Source organism: Chanodichthys erythropterus, chromosome 6 (genome assembly GCF_024489055.1).
Source record: "Chanodichthys erythropterus isolate Z2021 chromosome 6, ASM2448905v1, whole genome shotgun sequence".
In the NCBI taxonomy this organism is placed as follows: Eukaryota; Metazoa; Chordata; class Actinopteri; order Cypriniformes; family Xenocyprididae; genus Chanodichthys; species Chanodichthys erythropterus.
The window spans coordinates 7141174-7166077 of record NC_090226.1 but is presented as its reverse complement, the minus strand read 5'-3'; the positions used below and the strand labels follow the sequence as shown (position 1 = coordinate 7166077).

Genomic DNA, 24904 nt, shown 5'->3' with positions numbered 1-24904 from the left:
TCTTTCTCAGTTTCAGCTGATTTTTCAAAACTTTTTAAACTCGTGCTGCTGCCTCCTCCAGAGTAATTTGTTATTAAACGCGAGCGATTAGCTGTACTAATTGATCTGTACTTATAAAAATATGACTGAAATGTTAGTCAAAGCTGGGAGTTTTGATGCTGAATATCTGTTTCAGAGTTCATGTGAGTCGAGAAGACAGCAGCATTTTCAGCAAAACTGCACTCGTTGACTCCTGCAGTTCAGCCACGTCATTTGGAAAAAAAGAAGGAAAAGGGAAAACGTGAGAAAGTGAAGAGTTGAAACTGAGTGCTTGGCAGAGAGTGGTTAGGCCTGGTCAGTACAGATGCCAAGACATTCTGGAACTGGGACTAAACAGGACATTTTTATGCAAGAAAAAGAGTCAGTAGAGCGTGATTCGTATTCACAGCTTGATATGTTTGTCCAGATGTTGACAGCTGGAGGGTGCCGTTGCATGGGCTATGGCTGTCTTGCCTGTGATTACGCTGTCTAGTATTTTTCCACCTTACTGAGGCTAGAACCTCTTTTCAACTTTTAGCATTTATCTATCTAGGCCATTGACGTACTTTATAAATATAACAAATAGCCACAATGGGGCTAGATAGTAACATTTGGTTCCAGTTGCATTTATTTAATCTTTTTTGTCTTTCAGAATTCTTCTCACTGCTGTTGCTGGCCTGTCTTCATACTCCATTCACCTGCTGCTAAAATCTTCAGGCGTTGTGGGTGAGTGTTTCATTACACTGACCTGAGACCAGTTTTAAACTCTCTTCTGTAGTTAAGATTATGATTTGGATAGAAAAAGCTGTTCCTGAACCTTTGCCCTGAGCTAAAATGAAGAGTTGGTTTTGATAGAAGTGTTAAATGTGACATTGGTTTTTCTGTTGGCTCAGTGACCATCTGCCTCACTCCTCTGTGAGAGATTTTAATTGGCCAGAATATTTCTGGTGTGCATTAGGCTAAAAATAGCCAAGAGTCTGCTGTGCTTGATCAATGTGGCTGTCATTGTCAGTGCTACGTATATCAAGTATAAGCCCATGGTTACATTGTTGCCCCAAACCCTTGTCAACCACATGGTTACCTTGAAAAAAATGACCTTACATATACTATGATATACATATTACTTGATAATAGACATTTTAATAATGAATCAATTTAAATTACATAATAAATCTGATTTGATGAGTATATATACTATTTTTATTATTATTAGAGATAGATTTTTACTGTAGTGTTGTATATAGCAATTGGCCATTGTGTGGATTTCATGTCTTTTTGCTTTGTTGTCAGGCATTAGAGCTTATGAACAACTGGGCTACCGAGCCTTTGGCACACCAGGCAAGATGGCTGCTGGCATTGCAATCACCCTGCAGAATATCGGAGGTGAGACGCTGTCAAACGTCACATCTCAGGAGACACAATGTATTGCTTTGTGACCCTATCAAGGGCACAGCACACATACACCTCTGCAGAGAAAGTGACTGGACTTAGATTGATAGTATTGTCATTCATTTCTCATTTAAACTCCAGGTCATTGCTTTGTTATTTTTTATTCTTTCATTCTCATGGTAACCTTTCCTCACCTTCCTCCGTGCTGTCCTCATTTTCTAAAGCTGTAGTCTATTTCAACACAGATATACTGTATATTTTAATATTACTGTCCATCTGATTGGGCCCACAGGTTATATTTAGCATATTATTTTATATATATATATATATATATATTTAGCTAAATATAGATAGAGATTTTTCCGTGTCCTGCCTGTATGTACATTATCATTTCTTCTTTTTTATGTATTTGTCTTTTAATTATAATTATATTTAATTATATTTGTCATTTTCGTCAGTGGTTTTTAAAGAGCTTTGTAATTTAAACTCTGGTTTGATCTACAGACCCTGAGCTGGTTGCCGTTTGGTGCATGTTTATAGAAACTAAATATAGAACTGATTTTCTTCTTTACTGTGACATTTGCTTCCAGGATAATAACCACAATCCCCTGGAGTAGACAAATACATCCTGGATTAGGGTGTTTACTGTATGTGTGTATGTGTGTGAATCTCACAGCCGTCGTCTCTCTATCTCTCTCTCTCATCTCATAGCCATGTCCAGCTACTTGTACATTGTAAAGTACGAGTTTCCGCTGGTTATCCAGGCTTTTCTGAAGGTGGACAATACATCAGGGTGAGTACTCATGTCTGTGTTTGTTTAAAGTTGTGTTTTAAAGTAACACAAATACATCTTTTTTTCCCCATTGTTTATTGGCCACATCAGGACTCTAGTTTACCACGTGACTCGTTTCAAGCATGTTAGGGTATCAGCACGCAGAAGGACTCACTAGAAAGTCAAATAAAACATGAGATCTGGTCTCTAATTGTTTCTACTAGACAACATTGCCATTAAAAGGAAACCAGATGCTTCAAATGTTTCTCCTGTCTGTTCTAAAGATTCAAAAAAGGTCTTACAAACAGTCTCAACAATGTCTCAAACTGTTTATGTGATTAAAAGTCAGTGATTTCAAGACAAGAGATCAGACATTTCTTAATTTTATAGCTCTGTACACTTAAACTCTTAAAAATAAAGGTTCTTTATTGGCATTAATGGTTCCATGAGGAACCTTTTATATCCATCAACCTTTCCACTTTACAGTGAAAAAAAAAGTCAAATGCTCTTTAAACAAAAAAAAAAATCCTCTTTTGGATCTTTTATTGTTAAGAGGTCATATTATGCCCTTTTACAATTTTGATTTTGGGGTCTACTAGAATAGGTTTTCATGTTTGAATGTTCAAAAAACATATTATTTTTCACATATTTTGGAGCACCTCTCTTCCGAGTCTGTCAGCAACGCTCTGTTTAGTTTCTGTCTCTATGAAGCCCCTCCTTTAGGGAAAAGCACAATGTGCTCTGATTGGTCGACTGAACCAGTGTGTTTTAATTGGTCAGCTGCTTCAAACGTGTTATGGAAATGTCACGGCCATTACCATAACCACAAATTTCAACACACTACGAACGCAAATCAACCATACCTCCCTCCCCCCTTTTTGCGTATGCCTTGTGCTGGAATTATTTAAATGGGGAAAACTGTGACTTGTCCATTTAAGGAAGAAAACAAGACTACAATTAAGCGATTTCAGGGAGTTCAGAAACAGTGCTTACTGATATAGAGAATAACTCCCTTTGGAGTGTGCCATGTAAGTTTGCAGACCTTTTTCATGCTTAAACAGCAACATTACACACCAAATAAGTTTAAATGTAAATGGTCCTCTTTAAAGAGTCTAATGTATGTACTCTCATTTGTGTCAATTTTTGCAAATCCTTAGCTATTTTATTACAAACACCTGAGACAAGGTTGATACTTATATGGAACTAAGCTACACAACAGCATAAAAAATGTAAACATGTCCTTTAGGAAGAAAGATAGTAAGACAAAGAATGAGAGAAACCAGTGTGTGGGAAAGCCTACACTAAAGGCCAAAAGCAAAAGGGTTGTTTGATTAGTTGAGTCTGTAAAAGCAACTCTTTCAATGGCATTTCTTTTTTGTCAAATACCAGCTTTTCACTGTGGGCATGAGGTCGTTAAAACTAGCAACCACATCAGTTTTGCCCCTGGTAATGATTACTGCCAATTTGTGAATTGTGTGAGCTGTGCAGTTTCTCTCAGATCAATAGGTCCCTGAGGATTTTTGAGTCACACAGTAGAATCCTTTGGCATAATTGTGTAAAAGTGAGAGTAGAACTATGATAGATGGACTATATTTGGTTGGAACAGTTTTGTATTCATGTGAAGGTCAGATCTCTCCATAACTATAACACTCGCTTGCCCAGCCAAGGAATTGTGTGTGTGTGTGTGTGTGTGTGTGACGGTCCGTGACGCAAGCCGACTGCAGATGCAATGACTGGAGCTCGGTTTGACAGAAGGCCTGTGCACACACTCTGGAGGACACCTCAAAAACTCCATGGAAACGACCTTTGACTGCTTCATTTGAATTCCTCACCTCTCCAGGCGAGCGAGGAAGATTCATTTCAGTTTTAGCAGGCAGTGCAAATAGAGCTACATGTGTGACAGTTTTTGTAAATTAACATCAGTATGAAAAGACCTTAGTATTGCAGACACCATATTTAGTTTGACAAAAATGAAAACAAGCGTGAGAAACAGCCCATGCACTTATGTGTATCTTTATGTCACTCGTTAGACCAGCAAGACAAAATATGTCAAAAAGCTGTCTGGTTCGGATTTGTGAATGATGGCAATACAGGTAAAATATGGAAAGCTGTTGCTTTTTGTGAAAGTGGCCATTTTCTTCTTTTCCTGTCTTGCTAGTTGGCAATACCACAATTTGTACACTGTATTTTAAGTCACTTTGGTAACAAAGTTGGTTAAGAACATGGTTGTAAATGTGCCCATTCATTCCCAGACATGTCCTCATCCAGACTAGACATGGAGGGGTGAGGGGGGAGTGGAACTGTTGAGAGGAAGTAACTCACAGTGTGTTCAGACTAGTGTTGGCATGCCTTTCAATCGCTGACTCACACTACTGCTCATGTGAAACTCCAGTTGTAGAGAGTGAACATCACACACAAGTTCCTAAGCCAACCGGTACCAGAGTCAAGCTCCATCAGCTCCAGTTTAGCTTGACCTCCCGAGATAACTTTGTTTTAGGGCTGTTGACCAGCTCTCAATGTACCTGGTATCGTTCACCTCATTGAGATTGCAATGTCTCCACTTAATAAAATTCACACTCCACTAGACATCTTTGGCTTGATGGAGTCGCTCTATTGTCTCATATCAAGCTGAATTTCCGGACAGGGTACAAGCCGTCCTTAAGAAGTCTCTCAGTCTTTGTCTTTCAGAGCTTCTTTGAGAGATGCCATGTTTTTGGTCTTAATGGGGGGCAGAATAACAAGATTAGCAGCTTTAGGACGAGTTATAGACGGAGAAGGATTTCCTCTCTAAATTGGCCTGTGGTAGTCAGAGCACAAGGTTCCGGATCTAAATAGCAGCTCAGTCACACATCACAACACATTTAAAAGGAAGGGCATTGATCATGCCCTAAAATAATCAACACCTCCTTATCCTGGTGTTGTCCAGTAATGTGACTTATGCACTTCACTCTAAGCCATTTAAAGAACATACTGTAGTTAGCACTCTTTTACTGTAAGAGCATGGAAATGTAATGCCTTAGGTTAATAGGAGAATTGCTGCTCCATTTGCAAATACACAAGGGGAAAGATAAATGGGTCAATATTTATTAAAGCAGCAAGCCACTCGAAGCCATACAATGATTTTATTACAATTAATGGCTGTTGTTTGGCCTGAAACCCCTTAAAGCATAGTAAAATCACAGCATTGATTGTGTCTATAAAATAGCAGCAATAGCAATATGATTAAAAAATGGGTACAGTGGATAAATGTATCAGTATCAATAATCACAATAAACAAAGTAAGCTAATTTCTTAGCCGAAGTGACTCATCCAATCGGATTTTAGTGCCAGAATCAAAATTGAATTGGCTTTGAAAAAAGGTTGCCAGTACTAAAACAATAAATAGTTTGAATTCAGAATGTAAGAATGTTAGGTTTTTTGTATTATTTATATATTATAATATTTTTTTTTAACAAAATAATTTAATTTGTTTTAATATTTTTTTCTGTTTTCATTTTAATATTAGTTTTAATATTAGTTTAAGTTCTTAAGTGCTTTTGTGGTTTTATTAGTTTTTGTTTTTTGCTTTCTATTTAGCTTGAATTTATTTTTATTTCAGTTTTAGGTTTAGTCATTTTAGTTCTTGAACTTGAACTTTTAGGTAGTTGACAAAATGCCAAGAGAACATTTCTAATTTAATGTTTTTTTATCTAATATTTCTTTTTATTTTATATTTTATTTTGTTATTTTATATATTATTTTATTTTAATTAACGAAAACCATTTTTAATAGTTTTAGTTGACATTAACATCATATAAGAATGATATCTCACCCTCATTTTTATCTGACATAAACTTGTTAATAAATCAAATAAAAATGATACAGATGGAAAGGATAAGCTCTGTGACTATCATCCAACTTCTAACAGTGAAAATTGTTAATTGTGATCCATTTTATAATTATCTTTTTTTGTGAGTTTGCCTTTCTGTTTTGATTTGTTTGGCAGGGAGTGGTATGTAAACGGAAATTACCTGGTCGTCATTGTATCATGCAGTGTCATCTTGCCGCTCGCTTTAATGAAGCAGCTTGGTAAGTTTTCTTAAACTTCTGATTCTTATGTCTGATTGCACACACCCCTTGTTCTGCTCACAACTTCCTTTCTGTCAAACCGCTGCTTTTATTTATGTTTTAATGAATTGAAAGAGTATTCATTATTAATAAAGGGCTGCATGTGACCAGGTCAGACTGTTCATAGAAGTCTTATGGCTAATTGCTGTGTACAGTCACTGGCTCTCATCACACTGTGTGTTTCAGGGTACCTGGGCTACACCAGCGGTTTCTCTCTCAGTTGCATGGTCTTCTTCCTTATTGCGGTATGTTTACTGACCTCGTCAAAGAAACATTTCACCTGAAATGAAAATTGTTTTATTTGCTTACCCTCATCTCATCCCTCTATGGCTTTCATGTTTTTGTTTTTTTCCCCCACACATAAACCATTGACAAGTATTTTAATCATTAATCATTATTAAAACATTGCTCTGGACATTTTGCATCATATAACTGTTAGTTCTGTTAGTCAGCTTGTTTGTTCGCCCCAGACAGACTGTCAGTCTGTGTATTAGATGTTACATCAGTATTCCAGTAGGTGGCAAAAAGGGCCTTTTTTTATGAGAGTCATTAAACCATTCATTCCATCCATTCAAATAAATTTGTTCAATACACTGATTCATTTGAAAGTCCACTACTGTGTGTTGACTTGCAGATATAAATTACTGTGGCTTTGTTTGGGAACTATTCTCATTGGTGGATCAAAAATAGACCAATTAACTGGCAATATTATGCCTAAAATATAAGTTGCTCAGTATTTACAATAAACAACATGCGCAAGTAAATGTGACAGAAGTCAAATTTTTGGGTGAACTATCCCTTTAAATCTGTTACATTCAGAAGCCATGTGCTGCTTAGTATTCCCATCATGAAGCAGTACTCTGCTATTTTGAAATTCCTCTCTGAATAATGTGCTGAGAGCGTGAAAATTAATATTTAATCTTGATACAGTTCCAATTAGCAGCTTATAAATCTTATAGTAAACTGGGGGATTTTAGGATGTGCTCATCTTTTCCACCACCAGAATGAGTGTGTGATGTTGTGTGTGAGTGTCTAGTATTTTTAGAGTGGGGTTGTGTGTTTGGTGCACCTCACTGACCTAGTTTTGGAGGCGAGCTTTAATCTGTGCACACAGCTCTCACTCTCTCTGTCCTCATGCTAGTGTGAGCGTGTGGCATTGCCACATCTTCACACTGGATTTATGAAACCATCTAGTCTTTACACCATGATCCTGTCTGAATACGATAATATTGCTTTTCTCTTCTCTCGATTCATCATCCCTGCTGTGATTGGATCAAGCACAGAATGAAAAGACACAATGTACACCCTAGTCTCCTCTCTTTCATCTGACTGGTCATGTGACAGATGAATAACGTTATAAAGCAGTGATATGTACCTTTCAGGATTAAAGGGGTCATATCATGAGAAACCATGGAAAAGCATGCTAAAATATAATAAAACTATTTAATTTGTAACTTTAATGTAAGTTTCAGAACTCAAAAACACCATCTTTTTAAACTAAGCAGTAAACACGATTCGTAAAAATGTAAAATAACGAAGAAAAAAATACTTTAATCAAAAAAAAAAAAAAAAATCAAATGACTACCCACATTTACATGTCAACAATGGATATTTTTTTTAAATCTAAACCCTGTAAAGCCTGACACAAAATAATATTAAAAAACATTTTAATGGCAGTTTATTGAAACCTTACAAAATAAAACAAAATAAATAATAAATGAATTACGGAAGAGGATTAGGGCCAAGCAATAATAAAAAAATAAAACCATCTCGAGATTAAAGTTTTTAAATTTCGAGAAAAAACTCGTTAAATTTCGAGAAAAAAGTCGAGATAAAATGTTGAGAATAAACTCATTAAATTACAAGAAAAAAGTCTTTACATTACGAGAACAAATTCGTTAAATTATGAGAAAAATGTTAAATTTCAAGAAAAAAGTCGAGATACAATGTTGAGAATAAACTCATTAAATTACGAGAAAAAAGTCAAGATAAAATGTTGAGAATAAACTCATTAAATTATGAGAATAAACTCATTAAATTGTGAGAATAAAGTCATAATTTAACTAATTTGTTCTCTTAATTTAACAACTTTTTTCTCTCAATTTAACAACTTTAATCTCAAGATGGTTTTATTTTTTTTATTATTGCTTGGCCCTAATCCTATTCCGTAATGAATAAATAAAACATTAAATAAAAAAAAAAAATAATAAAAAAGAAGACCTTAAAATATTTTGCATATGTGTTTTTATTGAGCATAATATTTGATTAATTTGGCGTTTATGGCTTATATAGTATGCTATAGGAGCTCATATTAGTTGTCACTTTATATCTACCAATAATGTCTTTGATACATTTGATTTTTCAAAAAAATATATATATACAATAAAGTAAACGCAAATTGCTTCAGTCCATGTTCATCTTGAAATATATTACTAACAATATATATTCTTACGTTTACTTTATAAAAATCAGTAAAGATTTCACAGCAAAAAGACATACAAGACCTGAAGAGGGACATTTTTAAAATTATTCTAAAAGCCCTTTTACTTGCTAAAAAAAGTATACAATATCAATCAGACAACAAAAAGCATGCAGTCGATTGTCTTTTTCAGCACAGTTTTAATCATGTTGATAATTTAGATGCCTCAGAAATTTGTGCATCAAATATTATACAGTAGGCATTATAGGGTTAAGTTCATAGCTAGGGAAAAAATGTCCTGGTTAATTATAAGGGACAGAGGGTTTGAAATGGTCATGAAAAACTTTATGAGTAACTATAAGTGGAACATAAGGGAAAAAATGATTGAAAGACGATATCAACCCTTAAAAACTCACTGTGAGATTAGCGCAACCTATCCAAGACTTGTTTAGTTACTGAATCTCTTGTCTCCCTCCAGGTGATCTATAAGAAGTTCCAGGTGAAATGTCCTTTTGAAGACTATGCCCATAACAGGACGGTTTTGGGCTTTAACACAAGTGTGGCCGCTGACCCCGGAGGAGTGGAGATGACCCCTGAGGCTGACCCTGCCTGCACCCCCCACCTCTTTAACATGAACTCACAGGTATGTCATCGAGGAACTTAGAATCTGAATATCCTGAAATCATGCTGTGACATTCTTATGAGTCATGTGATATACAGTAAGACTTTAAGCAAAATCAAGTGACGCACACTGTAGTTCTCAATAATCCATTGCATGACTTGCATATATGTGGGCTTAATCCAAACAGCCGTTCAAACATCAGTTCTCAAACTACGTGAAAATCTGGATTTTCAGCTTATGTTATGATAATATATTCACATTTCTAAAGCACAGGAAGTTTGGAACCTTTGACGGGCTGTGGTTTTAAAGATTATTGCCGTGTGGTTTGCTAAATTGGGAAGATATGGGAAAGAACTGGCATTTTACTACCTCTCTTTTGCTCTCTAATTGTAGGAAAGAAACAATCCTAAACATCACCTTAAAAATCATAAACATTCGCCAAAATGAAACATCCGCAAATGAAAATTCTGTCAGTGTAGTCTTAGCTCAGTACAGGCTTTGTAAGACAGTATCCAAACAGATTCATATTTATTCTAGTCTATGGCCTATATTTTTTTATTATTCATGTCTCTAGAATTAACGCATCCTCTGCACATACATAAGTGTCAACTCACACATCGCCTTGTGCAGTTTTCCCACATATGTCCTTTACTGTCAAGTGTGAAAGTCTGTTGTCAGGAGTGTTAAGTTCAGTCCGTCTCCATATGGACGCCTTGCAACAACGCCTAGCAACAAAGCCTAAAATCAAAGAAATACGCCTTTAAACTTTGTTTAAGGTGTTACTGCACTATCAATAAGGCTATTATTCAAAATAAATAAATAAATCGATTGTTTAATAATGCCGAGAAAAGTGGGACAGAAAGGACACCATCTGTCAGCTACCACGCCGCCACCAAAGAACATCAGCTCGGATGAGGAGGGCGCCGATGGCGCCAGAGAAACCTCGGAAATTTTGAAGAAACTTGAACAATTTCGCGCTGAAACAGCAGGAAATTTCAACGAGCTAAAACAGGAGGTGAGCGACATAAATGGACACTTTGGACAGTTAAAAATAAGAATGGATGATGCCGAAGAAAGGATTGCACTTAACGAAGACCGTGAAATGGAGTTAACCAAAGTGCTTTTCCACATGATGTGCAAGCAAAAGCAACTCGAGGATAAATGTGAGGATTTGGAAAGCCGTGCTCGGCGAAAAAACGTGAGAATTTATCTGGTACCGGAGAAGACAGAAGGAAATGATATGAATGCTTTTCTTGAAACACTTTTCCGTGATAAACTTAATATTCAGGAAGAGATTCATATTGAAAGAGCGCATCGTGCAACAGGTGTCTTCGCGGGCCGCAAAGAACAAGCTAGGTCCATAATTGTTCGTCTTCGAAGTTACAAGGAGAAACAAAGAGTGTTACAGGCCGCATGGTCCAAGAAGGACATCAGGATCAATGATCGAAGGATTTATTTTGATGAAGATTTCACAGCTGATGTTTATAGAGAACGTACAATGTACAGAAGCGTGAGGAAGCAACTTCAAGAACGAAATATTAAGTCACGTATATTGTTCCCTGCAAAACTCAAATTGTACTTGCAAGATGGAAAAACAAAAATCTTTGCTACTCCTCGGGAAGCAGCCGATGGATTACAGGAGTTTGGAGTAACAATGGAAGCTTCGCAAAGGGAGCCGGACTGGGAGACAGCTCTGCGGGCGGCAGGCTGGCATTCTCCCCGCAGTAGGAGCAGACGCGTTCCCTTTGGTGAGGTAATAGCCAGCGTTACAATTCTCCGTCAGTCTTTGGACAACTATGGAATGGATAAGACAAAGGACAAATAAGGTATGTGGAGAATAACGTTGTGACAAGGAAAATAGGGTCGAAAGGCCCACAGACAACATAAACAAACTTTAAATGGCCGCGTGTGAACAAACACTCACAACATGGACTGAAAATGAATGTCAATTTTATGATTATGAGCATGAATTGGACCCTGTGGCAAATTTACATCAATATATAAATGATACGTGTAAATATTATACGGACGCTGAATTTAAAAATAATATTAAAATGAATGGTACATTTTCATTGATTCATTTCAATTGTAGGAGTCTGTATTCAAATTTTGGTAAAATACTTGATTATTTAAAATCATTTGAAAACAGATTCACTGTTATAGCTTTGTCTGAGACCTGGTTAACTGAGGATAAAGGGGCTGAATTTCATTTTGAGGGTTATGAATTGTACTATGTTAACAGAAATAATCGAAAAGGAGGTGGAGTGGTACTATATGTTTGTAGTGATTTGAAATGCAAAGTAATTGAGCGAATGACTACTGTAGTCGAAGATTTAATGGAATGCCTAACAGTTGAGATTGAAATGGAGAAGCAAAGAAATATTGTAGTTACATGTGTGTATCGAACTCCGGGATCTAGTGTAAAAACATTTACAGAGAATTTGGAACAATTATTAGTTGGGATGAATGTTAATAAAATGTCTATATTTTGTGGTGATTTTAACATTAACCTGTTAAATGTATCACGTCATATGAGCAGTTCAAATTTCTTGGATGTAATGTACAGTAGAGGCTTTCATCCTGTAATTACTAGGCCTAGTCGAATAACTTCAGATTGTGCAACATTAATAGATAATATTTTCATAAATGTAGTAAACACCTTTAAAAGTGGTCTATTGATAAATGATATAACAGATCATTTGCCAATATTTATATCTCATTGTTGTGAAGTTAACAATAAGACGCAGAAACAAAGTAAAGTTATTCGGGTAAGAACTGAGGAGATGATAAATAAGTTCAGGTATGATTTATTGAAGGATGATTGGGTTAATGTCTATAAAACTGATAACGTGAATAAGGCCTATGAAGAATTTTTGCATAGATATTTATTGTTGTATAATAAAAATTGCCCAACAAAAATATTGGGGGACAGAGCAAGGTCTGACAAGAAACCTTGGATAACAAAAGGCATTCTAAAAGCCTGTAAAAAGAAAAACAAACTTTATATGAATTTTATAAAATATAGAACAATATATGCGGAAAGACAATATAAGGTTTATAAAAATAAGCTAACAAGTATAATGAGACGGGCAAAAAAAGATTATTATACCAACATGTTACAAGAAAACAAAAATAATATTAAAGGAATGTGGAAAGTGTTGCGGAATGTTATGGGGAATAAAGTGATTAGTAGTTGCCCACAGTATTTAATAAATGAACAGAATAAAGAAATCCGAGCAGAAGAAATGGCAGATGAATTTAACTCTTTTTTTGTCAATATTGGGCCAAATCTTGTCAAACCTACCCTTTCATATAATGGAGAGACAAATTGGAAAGGTGAAAGCAAAGTTGTACAGTCCTTGTATCTTGGAGAAGTTAGTGAGACAGAAGTAATTAGTATTGTGTCTAAGGTTAAAAGTAAAAAATCATGTGATAATGACAGTCTAGACATGTTTATTGTCAAGAAAACTATAGACTGTATTAGCAAACCGTTAACATATATAATTAATCTTTCATTTAATACTGGAGTTTTTCCTGATCAAATGAAGGTGGCTAAGGTTATTCCATTGTTTAAGTCTGGAGATAGGTATAGTCTCACTAACTATAGGCCTATATCTTTGCTTTCTCAATTTTCCAAAATATTGGAGAAAATTTTTGTTATAAGACTAGATTTGTTCCTTGAGAAACATTCATTGTTATCTGATAGTCAGTATGGTTTCCGGAATAACCGTTCAACTGCCTTAGCTTTGATGAAAATTATAGAGGACATTACATCAGAATTGGAAAATAAAAATTTTACTGTTGGTGTCTTTATTGACATTAAAAAGGCCTTTGATACCATTGACCATGGTATCTTAATATCTAAGTTACAGGCATATGGCATCAGGGGTATAGTATTAAAATGGTTGACTAGTTATTTAGAAAATAGGGAACAGTATGTTTATTATGCAGGACATGTATCTAAATGTAAAAAAAATATTTGTGGGGTTCCACAAGGTTCTGTATTAGGGCCAAAACTTTTTATTTTATACATCAATGATCTTTGTGAAGTGTCAAAAATATTACGTTTTGTTCTTTTTGCAGATGACACAAATTTCTTTAGTTCTGGAAGAAATTTAAAAATACTATTGACCACAATTCAAAGAGAAATGGTCCTACTTCAAAAATGGTTCAAGAATAATAAACTTTCATTAAATTTAAGTAAAACAAAGTTTATGCTGTTTACAAATAATAAATGTACCGAAAAAATCAATCTGAGCTTAAATGGAACTAATATTGAAAGAGTTTATGAATTTAGGTTTTTGGGTGTTATTATAGATGAGAAATTAAAATGGAAGCCACACATTTCTTATGTAAAAAAGAAAGTTTGTAAAAACCTTTTTGTCATGAGCAAAATTAAGGATATGGTAAACTACACTGCAATGCGAACTTTGTATTGTTCATTAATTTTACCTTATTTTTTGTACTGTTTGGAAGTGTGGGGTAACTCATGTGTCACAAATTTAATGCCTCTAATTATTTTACAAAAAAGAGCCATAAGAATTATACATAGAGCTTTTCCAAAGGAACACACTTCTGAACTTTTTTTGAAATCAGGACTATTAAAATTGAAAGATTTGGTTGTTCTGCAAACGTTATTAATAATGCATAAAGCAAGACATAGCCTGTTACCATGTGGCCTGCAAAGTCTTTTTATTAAAAGCGAAAGCAGTAGGAGAGTATATGATTTCAAACAGCCGTTAGTTAGAACTACTTTAAAACAAATGTGTATTTCTGTTGCAGGTGTAAAACATTGGAACTCCTTGGAAGCAGATTTAAAAAAATGTTCAAACATTATTCAATTTAAGAATAAATGCAAACAAAAAATGGTGAAATTTTATGTAAATGTTTGATTGTGTATATGATTGTGTAAATTAGGCTATTGTAAATGATTGTGTACATGATTGTGTAAATTAGGCTATTGTAATTTGATTTTGCCATCTATATTTCTGTTACTTTCTTTGAAATAAGACTGGGGTAGGTTAAATAAGAATATTGTTCTTCATCCTACTCCTGAGTTTGCACTGTAAATTTACAGTATGTAATTATTTTGTTAAATTGTTGTTGTTGTTTTTTGAGTAATTTGTGCAAGCGCAAATAAATAAATAAATAAATATGCACAGGACTGGCATTTTTAATGAGTCCAGGCCTGAGTTCGGTCCAAGTCTGACTTAATCACAGCTACAATTAGCTCTCTGAAATGTGCCACAGTGTTTAATGGGCTTTAAAGTGTGGACTTTGGGTTTTATGGTTGCTGCTGTTGTATCCATGGTGATGTGACGTGGTCTGGTCTGTGTGTTTTTATTTTTTATTTTAGACAGCCTACACGGTTCCCATCCTGGCATTTGCGTTCGTGTGCCACCCCGAGGTGCTGCCAATTTACACGGAGCTGCGCAAGTAGGTGGCAAATTCTTTCACAGGTCTGGAATCAGAGATGAGTCACAGTGTGCATATGGAGGCTCGTGCGCTGAGCACTGCTACCCATCTGCTTCGCTGTTCAGAGAGCTGTGGTTTACCAGTCTGGAATTAGCATATTTAAACACAGACATTAAAGGAATATTATGGGTTCAATACAAGTTAAGCCCAAAGGAGCAGCCCAGCACTCGTGGCATACTTTTTTTCATAGTTTTCCTATAAAAAGGCAAAATCTGGATTACAGTGAGGCTCTTGTGTATAGGGCCAATCTGTAAACATTTAAATACTGACGGTTTTAAAAGTACAGTCATAAGACTTGTCAAAATTATTTATAACAAGTTGAAATTATTTTCTTGTGGTAATCAACATTATGCCACAAAACCCAGAGTATTCCTTAAAGTATATACAAGACATTGTATTTTAAATACAAACCAGTTTCTAAAAAAGTTGGGACACTGTACAAATTGTGAATAAAAACAGAATGCAATGATGTGGAAGTTTCAAATTTCATTATTTTATTCAGAATACAACATAGATGACATATCAAATGTTTAAACTGAGAAAATGTATCATTTTAAGGGAAAAATAAGTGGATTTTAAATTTCATGGCATCAACACATCTCAAAAAAGTTGGGACAAGGCCATATTTACCACTGTGTGGCATCCCATCTTCTTATTATAACAGTCTGCAAACGCCTGGGGACTGAGGAGACAAGTTGCTCAAGTTTAGGAATGTTGTCCCATTCTTGTCTAATACAGGCTTCTAGTTGCTCAACTGTCTTAGGTCTTCTTTGTTGCATCTTCCTCTTTATGATGCGCCAAATGTTTTCTATGGGTGAAAGATCTGGATTGCAGGCTGGCCATTTCAGTACCCGGATCCTTCTACGCAGCCATGAGGTAATTGATGCAGTATGTGGTCTGGCATTGTCATGTTGGAAAATGAAAGGTCTTCCCTGAAAGAGACAACGTCTGGATGGGAGCGTATGTTGCTCTAGAACTTGGATATACCTTTCAGCATTGATGGTGCTTTTCCAGATGTGTAAGCTGCCCATGCCACACACACTCATGCAATCCCATACCATCAGAGATGCAGGCTTCTGAACTGAGTGCTGATGACAACTTGGGTTGTTCTAGTCCTCTTTAGTCCGGATGACATGGCGTTCCAGTTTTCCAAAAAGAACTTCAAATTTTGATTCGTCTGACCACAGAACAGTTTTCCACTTTGCCACAGTCCATTTTAAATGAGCCTTGGCCCAGAGAAAATGCCTGTGCATCTGGATCATGTTTAGATATGGCTTATTTTTTGACCTATAGAGTTTTAGCCGGCAACGGGCGAATGGCACGGTGGATTGTGTTCACCAACAATGTTTTCTGGAAGTATTCCTGAGCCCATGTTGTGATTTCCATTACAGTAGCATTCCTGTATGTAATGCAGTGCCGTCTAAGGGCCCGAAGATCACGTGCATCCAGTATGGTTTTCCCGCCTTGACCCTTACGCACAGAGATTGTTCCAGATTCTCTGAATCTTTGGATGATATTATGCACTGTAGATGATGATAACTTCAAACTCTTTGCAATTTTTTTTTTGAGAAACTCCTTTCTGATATTGCTCCACTATTTTTCGCCGCAGCATGGGGGAATTGGTGATCCTCTGCCCATCTTGACTTCTGAGAGACACTGCCACTCTGAGAGGCTCTTTTTATACCCAATCATGTTGCCAATTGACCTAATGAGTTGCAAATTGGTCCTCCAGCTGTTCCTTATATGTACATTTAACTTTTCCTTATTGCTACCTGTCCCAACTTTTTTGGAATGTGTAGCTCTCATGAAATCCAAAATGAGCCAATATTTGGCATGACATTTCAAAATGTCTCACTTTCAACATTTGATATGTTCTATGTTCTATTGTGAATAAAATGTAAGTTTATGAGATTTGTAAATTATTGCATTCCTTTTTTATACACAATTTGTACAGTGTCACAACTTTTTTGGAATCGGGTTTGTAGACATCAAAATGGTTGAAATAGATGATTAATATGAAAATTGTATGGCCTTATGACCACTTCAGAGATTTTTGAGGAGACTTAAATATGTCTGAAGTGTGTGTTGACTGTATAAACTTTATGAACTGATATTTTGAGTTTAAATATGCTTAGTCTATCAGTGTTTTTTGTCATATCCTCATATTTTTCTGATTTCAGCCCAACAAAGGCAAAGATGCAACACGTCTCCAACATCTCCATTGCTGTCATGTACATCATGTACCTCCTGGCTGCTCTGTTCGGATATCTGACCTTCATCGGTGAGGCTTATTACCATCATTTCGTCTACTTAAGATATTAAAAACTGAGTACTAAAGATAGAAGCTGTGTACATGGGAATATGTGTGTTTAAGTTCACCGAACTTGAACAAGATGCAAATAACTATAATGATAAATATAAACATATAGTTCTAAAAATAATTCTAGATATAAAAGAATAGCTATAGCTATAACTATAATGAGGACAGCAAAGAGAAACTATATTGTTGAACTCACTTTCAGAATGTTTTTTTCCAGCTAAAAAAATGATAAAAACATTGACAGCCAATCAGAATCCATCCTGCTTTAAAGAGTTCAAGCATTTAAAGTAGCAGACGACAACTGCAGCGCATGCTTAGAATAAACTCTGGATTCTACAGTTATCGTTCTTGGTGTGAACAGGCCTTTATTGAATTGAAAAAGATTTAGATGTTGCAGATATGAAGGGAACAGAATGCATTGGACTATTTTTAACCAGACAGAGTATCGTAAAATGCTTAAAAATAGTCAGAGGCATGTGTACATAAACCAAAAATGTACAAAACTAAGCAGATGGAATGTAAAAACATGTCCTGTGTGAATGTCCTCAAAGAATAATAATAGAAATACAGATATTGTGCCAGAAAATAGGCATTAAAGGATTAGTTCACTTTTAAATAAACTTTTGCTGATAATTTACTCACCCCCATGTCATCCAAGATGCCCATGTCCTACTTTCTTCAGTCGAACAGAAATTAAGGTTTTTGATGAAAACATTCCAGGATTTTTCAACATCCCAGACGGTTCAAGGTCCAAATGACAGTTTCAATGCAGCTTAAAAGAGCTTTAAACGATACCAGACGATGAATAAGGGTCTTATCTAGCGAAACGATCGGTCATTTTAAAAAATTTAAATTTTTTTATTTTTTTTTTAAAAAAAGGTTTATAATCACAAATGCTCGCCTTGCTCTGTTCTCGGATGTGCATTCGTGACGTCACGTAATACGCAATTACGTTGAAAAGGTCACGCATGACATAGGCGGAAGTACCAAGTCTGTGTTTACAACTTGAACGTGCAAATACTAAGTCAAACGCCGTTTACAAAAAAAAAAGGCAAAACAACAATGTCCGAAGAGGAGAAGATGAGTTTTTCACCCTGCCCTACCTTTTTGAACCGGAATACACAGAGGAAGAAATTAGGCAGAGGGAAGAGACTGCTGCGGCGACAAACACCTCTCCAGCATCGGGCAGACGTGGTGGTGTACATGTGGCAAATGCCAACCATTGCCAACAATCCCGCCATTAGAATCAGCACCGCGCCACGTCTTTAAAATTCGAACGCATTGTTTTCGACATTCGACACCTGTCCGCGGTGCCCAGCTACGACTCAAAATCCTGCCATGTACATTGTTTTACATAAAATGTATATTATATTTCTCTCAAATCGTCGTTAATGTACATATTGACTTCACCCTGTGCTGCAAGATACATTAGTTTTACACTTTAACACCTTGAATAAAGTCTAAAAATGTATAATAAACGTAGCCTTTTCTTTCATTTTGCTCTGTTGTGCCATTTTCCATGTACACTAACCTCAGTGCGAAATATTAAAGCATATGTAACGTTTCCCTGTTGACGTAAAACACTCCCATTGTGCAGCTCTTCTATCAGGAGTCGAGTCAAAATTGAGCTCGCGCGTAAATAATGTGCGCGTCCGGTGTGCGACCCCCTTTAGAGGTGTTTTTGTTCTGATGGAGAAGGGTATGACAGTCTGATGGCACTGACAACACAGGATGGAAGAACCATTAGTTGTTTTACCTTTTTTTGTAAACGGCGTTTGACTTACTATGTGTCTCAATCAGCTCCCTAGTTCAGTAGTCACGGCACTGATCAGGGAATCAGCCACATGATTTCACTTTCATGATATACTGATTCACGATCTAGGGAACTAGGGAGCTGATTGAGACGCAGGGTTAGTATTTGCACATTCAAGTTGTAAACACCGACTCATACTTCCGCCTATGCCAAGCGTGACCTTTTTAACGTAATTACGTATTACGTGACGTCACGAACGCGCATCCCAGAACAGAGCAAGGCGAGCATTTGTGCTTATAAAACGTAAACTTTTTTTTTTTTTTTTTAAATGACCGATCGTTTCGCTAGATAAGACCCTTATTCATCGTCTGGTATCGTTTAAAGCCCTTTGAAGCTGCATTGAAACTGTCCTTTGGACCTTGAACCGTCTGGTGCCCATTGAAGCCCATTATAAAGGAGAAAAATCCTGGAATGTTTTCATCAAAAACCTTAATTTCTTTTCGACTGAAGAAAGAAGGACACGGACATCTTGGATGACATGGGGGTGAGTAAATTACCAGCAAAAGTTTATTTAAAAGTGAACTAATCCTTTAAGTCTCAAACTGTTTTCAAGTCTTCAAAAAGTTTAATTTTGTTCATGATAACAGAAGCTAGGCTGTCAAATATATTGTAGAAAACATTCCGAGTCACATTTTGCATGTGCTAGGATGGCTACAGAATGAATCAAACATCTAGAGACAGGGTTGAAGAACAAGGCAAAACTACCATATGTAGCAGAGCATGAAGCAGCAGGGATGGTTAGTTGTTGAAGGTCATTTGGTCATCCAGGACAACTCCCTGCCTTTTTACACATCAGGAGGCAACAGTGTGACTCAGCTGAGATGGGGAGAGTTGAGGAGGTTTTTTTTAAAGAGAAGGAGCTGGTGAGATCTGTCAAGATGGATGTGCTGAGTGGTCATTCAAGTTGAGATGTCAGAGTCCCGGTGAGATTAGTGTGACTGCAGTAGTAAAGAGGAAGAAAAGAGAATATTTTCTTATTTTAAACAGAATATTCACCCTCATGTTACAGAGATTTTGAAATTAAAAGAGCAGACTGAGACCTGCTCAGCTAGAGTATTAGCATATGCTTGCTGATGTCACAGATCTAATTATCTGTTTCAACAAATCAGTGTTAGATGCATGGTCATGTTGGAATAGGGTTAGCACTCCATCTAGTGGCTGTTGTCCATTAATGAAAACCATTACCACTGTGAAATGGAAAAGAGTAATACAAGGGTTCTCATACTGTAGTCAGTAGGTCTGTGAGCTGATTTAGTGATTTTAAAAATTGACATACAATACCATTCAAAAATTTAGCGTTAGTATGATATTTTAATGCTTTTGAAAAAAAAAAAAAATCTCTTTATTCTCACCAAGGCTGCATTTTTTTCCTTCGAAAATTCAGTATAAACAGTAATATTGTGAAATATATTAGAATAAAACAACTGTCTTAATATATTTTATAATGTAATTTATTCCTGCGACTGGCATTACTCCAGTCGTCAGTGTCACATGATCCTTCAGAAATCGTTCTAATATGCTGATTTGCTGCTCAAGAAACATTTATTATTATCAAAGTTGAAAACAGTTATGCTGCTTAATATTTTTTTTATTTTTTTTATAATGTGCGCGTCCGGTGTGCGACCCCCTTTAGAGGTGTTTTTGTTCTGATGGAGAAGGGTATGACAGTCTGATGGCACTGACAACACAGGATGGAAGAACCATTAGTTGTTTTACCTTTTTTTGTAAACGGCGTTTGACTTACCATGTGTCTCAATCAGCTCCCTAGTTCAGTAGTCACGGCACTGATCAGGAAATCAGCCACATGATTTCACTTTCATGATATACTGATTCACGACCTAGGGAACTAGGGAGCTGATTGAGACGCAGGGTTAGTATTTGCACATTCAAGTTGTAAACACCGACTCATACTTCCGCCTATGCCAAGCGTGACCTTTTTAACGTAATTGCGTATTACGTGACGTCACGAACGCGCATCCCAGAACAGAGCAAGGCGAGCATTTGTGCTTATAAAACGTAAACTTTTTTTTTTTTTTTTCGATCGTTTCGCTAGATAAGACCCTTATTCATCGTCTGGTATCGTTTAAAGCCCTTTGAAGCTGCATTGAAACTGTCCTTTGGACCTTGAACCGTCTGGTGCCCATTCAAGCCCATTATAAAGGAGAAAAATCCTGGAATGTTTTCATCAAAAACCTTAATTTCTTTTCGTATAGTATTACATATATGAAGTATTTCTTTCAAAATTAAAACCTTTCAGACCCCAAAATTTTGAACATTACTGAAAATATGTAAAAGAGTTAGATGACAAAGAAGTCCTTAGATTGAATGAATCAACTGATTAATCGACAAATAATAAGATATTAACTCATTGTATTAACATTCATTTGTGATTAAATGTTTCTGTTTTTTAATTCAGTAAGTGATTCAATTCGATCCAACTTTTTCGCTAGTATATATTTGGCTCATTTAGGTTCAATACCGAAAAGTAGCAGTCTATTTAATCTCAATATTTATTAAGTCTTTTAGATTTTAGGTGGAAATGGTCCATCACCTGAAAAAGATTGAGAACTACTGATCTAAAGCATAATTTTAATTATTGTTGAATAAACATTTTTAATTTTATGTTTAAATATAAATGATTCTATCTGTATGTAGATAAGGTGGAAGCCGAGCTGTTGCACACCTACAGTCGTATTGACCCGTACGACACACTCATCCTGTGCGTTCGTCTAGCTGTGCTGACTGCCGTCACGCTCACTGTACCCATCGTGCTGTTTCCTGTGAGTATTACACACTTACACACAGACACACACAGGTTTGTTTTTGTGAATTGTGGGGACATTCCATAGACGCGATGGTTTTTATACTGTACAAACTGTATTTTCTATCCCCCTACTCCTAAACCTACCTATCACAGAAAACTGTGCACATTTTTACTTTCTCAAAAAACTCATTCTGTATGATTTATAAGCCTTTTGAAAAAAGAGGACCTTGTAATACCTATGTCATACCCATGTCATTGTACAAATTTGTGTCCTGATATGTCACAAGAACACGCACACACACACATTTTAAACTTTACAATTTTAAAATAAACTTCATCTTATCCAGTTCCAACTTTGTTAAAGGAGTCAGGATTGGATGACAGGCAGTATCTGATTTCAGTGCTTTGTTATTTAATATCTTTTCTCAGGTAAGGAGAGCAATTCAGCAGTTGTTCTTTGCAAATAAAACCTTCTGGTGGCCACGTCACATTGCCATAGCTGTCAGCCTCCTCACCCTCATCAACTTACTGGTCATCTTCGCCCCAAACATCCTGGGCATCTTCGGGGTCATCGGTAGGTTTGGTGCTCTCGGCTCTTGAGTGATGTTGAATTCTCGATGGGATTCTTTCTTTCTTTTGAAGTTCCATTAGTGTGAAAAGAGCGTGAGAACAGTGTCCGTAAGTGTCGCCATGGCAACCTCAAGGACCTCGCATTCGCTTTTATCAGCACATGCATTAAAGTCTCAGACTATAATACTGTACGCACAGTGCCAGTCGTGCATAAATCCACCAGCATTATTAATCACCTTTGGAATGTGTATATAATTATCAACAAAGTCCCATTATGCTTTTCCCTTTATTACATGATAGTTTCTCCTGGTCTCACACTTAACTTGATAACACTAATTGTTTCTCCACTTCATGTGAGTTTGACCTACCTCAGAGAAGAATGAACACTATTGTTCTGTAAGGGCCCGACCACCCTATAACCTGAAAAACCTCTTAATGACCAAGGCTTATGTAATTTCAACTGCTTTAACTAAAGATTTTCTGACACAGTTATGACTTATTCCTGAGGGATGATGTTAGTGAAGGTTTAGGTTTACATTAAGTAAGTAATTGTCTACATGTGTTTATTGTTCCGCAGGTGCCACGTCCGCGCCATGCCTCATCTTTATATTTCCGGCTGTGTTTTACATCCGCATTGTTCCCAAGGAAGAGGAACCTATGCGCTCAGCGCCGAAAATCCTTGTAAGTACTTATGGACATACTGTATTCGATTCCTCCCCATTCATCCACAGTGGGATCTAGTTTCTTGCCTCTTGTAGGAATGTAGATTCTTTGAAAACTTTCACACCTTTAGAATGAGATTCTCTGAAAACTAATCATTCTAAGAGCTTTGCAAATCCCTCCGGTAAATCTTTGGTGTGACCCAAACTATTGTAAACTAGTTCCCCTTAAGTTACAGCAAACTGCAGTAATCTGGAGAGGTTGAGTGAAACATGAACGTATAATTGTAGTATTTGTGAATCTCACTGAAAATTCTAAGAAATGCCCGGGTTATAATTAACCCCCATAAATGTATTTCGTGTGTATATAATATATATATATATATATATATATATATATATATATATATATATATATATATATATATTATTGAAAATGAAAGCCTTTTTAGGGCCATTGAGATTATTTTTTCATGACAATCAAGCACATTTTCACCCTCAATTCTCATGGTTGTGTGTACAACTAAGTATCCAAATATTTAATTTATGCTCATTTTAAAAAAATATAATTTTTAAATATAATATTTAATAAATGCACATGAAGTCGCAATGCAAAAATGTTCTAATGTTCTAAAAATTGTTTTTATTTTATTTTATCTTGACCCAGACCTTTCTTCACCCAGCCATAGCTTTTTTTAGATCATATATTTATGTACATACATATGCCATGTACACACTGTACAGTTTCAGACGTGAAAGCCGCATTTAAATGTGGGAGTGAGTTCGATAAATTATCGTTCCATGTGTATACGGAACACAACTCACTCCTGAAACCGCTATGATTGACAGTGTAGTAACCATAGCAAGGTTCTGACATGTTGTGTGTTTGGTATCTGTTATTCTGACCAAATAAATATTACAGCGACAGAAGACTCATTATGTTCAGCTTTTTTAACTAAAACACAGTCAACAGAGGCGTCGTGTTTTGTTTATGCTTGTAAAGGCTGCTTCACAGAGTTGCCATGTCCACTTATTATAAGCCTTTTTGGGCTTGTTGTTTAAGCTTGGCTCATAAAACGATCACGTTTATGGAGTTATTAAAGTGAGCAGGTGTGGGTCAGAATATTTTGGTCTTATTTTCAGCATAAAGCGTTTGGATTTATTTCGGTTTATTGCAGGCTTCCTCATGTTCGTTTTCTAGGAAAATCTGGCAACGCAAATGAGTCAAAGCTTGTACAGCTTTCCATGTGATTTCTTGCTCCGCACAGAAAGAAGAGAGAAACATTTCTGATGTGCATTTAAATATGTAATTAAAGGCACAATATGTACAATTTTAATATTTAAGAATAAAATTTCCAAAAACCACTAGAAAAGTGTTATATATTTTGTTGACTTGTGTACCTACATTATCCCAGATGTTCCTAAGAATGTTTAAAGGTGCCATCGAACGTTTTTTTTACAAGATGTAATATAAGTCTAAGGTGTCCCCTGAATGTGTCTGTGAAGTTGCAGCTCAAAATACCCCATAGGTGTTTTTTAATTCATTTTTTTAACTGCCTATTTTGAGGCATAATTAAAAATGCAAAGATTCAGGCTGCGGCCCCCTTTAATTGCTCGCGCTCTCCGCCCCCTCCTGAGCTCTCGACTCTATCATTGCATAAACAAAGTTCACACAGCTAATATAACCCTCAAAATGGATCTTTGCAAAGTGTTCGTCATGCAGCATGTCTAATTGCGTAAGTATGGTATTTATTTGGATGTTTACATTTGATTCTGAATGAGTTTGAGGCTGTGCTCTGTGGCTAACGGCTAATGCTACACTGTTGGAGAGATTTATAAAGAATGAAGTTGTGTTTATGAATTATACAGACTGCAAGTGTTTAAAAATGAAAATAGCGACGGCTCTTGTCTCCGTGAATACAGTAAGAAACGATGGTAACTTTAACCACATTTAACAGTACATTAGCAACATGCTA

General features: G+C 36.1%; 1 protein-coding gene across 2 annotated transcripts in view; it reads left to right on the top strand.

Moving 5' to 3' along the window:
* The window catches only part of slc38a3a (solute carrier family 38 member 3a), a 60090-nt gene that overhangs the window by 30039 nt on the left and 5147 nt on the right, over nt 1-24904 (top strand). For both annotated transcript variants that reach the window (XM_067387920.1, XM_067387921.1), the window contains 11 exons: nt 671-744; nt 1309-1401; nt 2119-2200; nt 6165-6247; nt 6473-6531; nt 9184-9348; nt 14684-14763; nt 16983-17083; nt 21591-21715; nt 22129-22273; nt 22847-22950. In XM_067387920.1, the coding sequence (XP_067244021.1) occupies nt 671-744; nt 1309-1401; nt 2119-2200; nt 6165-6247; nt 6473-6531; nt 9184-9348; nt 14684-14763; nt 16983-17083; nt 21591-21715; nt 22129-22273; nt 22847-22950 (1111 nt within the window). The remainder of the gene's footprint in view (nt 1-670; nt 745-1308; nt 1402-2118; nt 2201-6164; nt 6248-6472; nt 6532-9183; nt 9349-14683; nt 14764-16982; nt 17084-21590; nt 21716-22128; nt 22274-22846; nt 22951-24904) is intronic.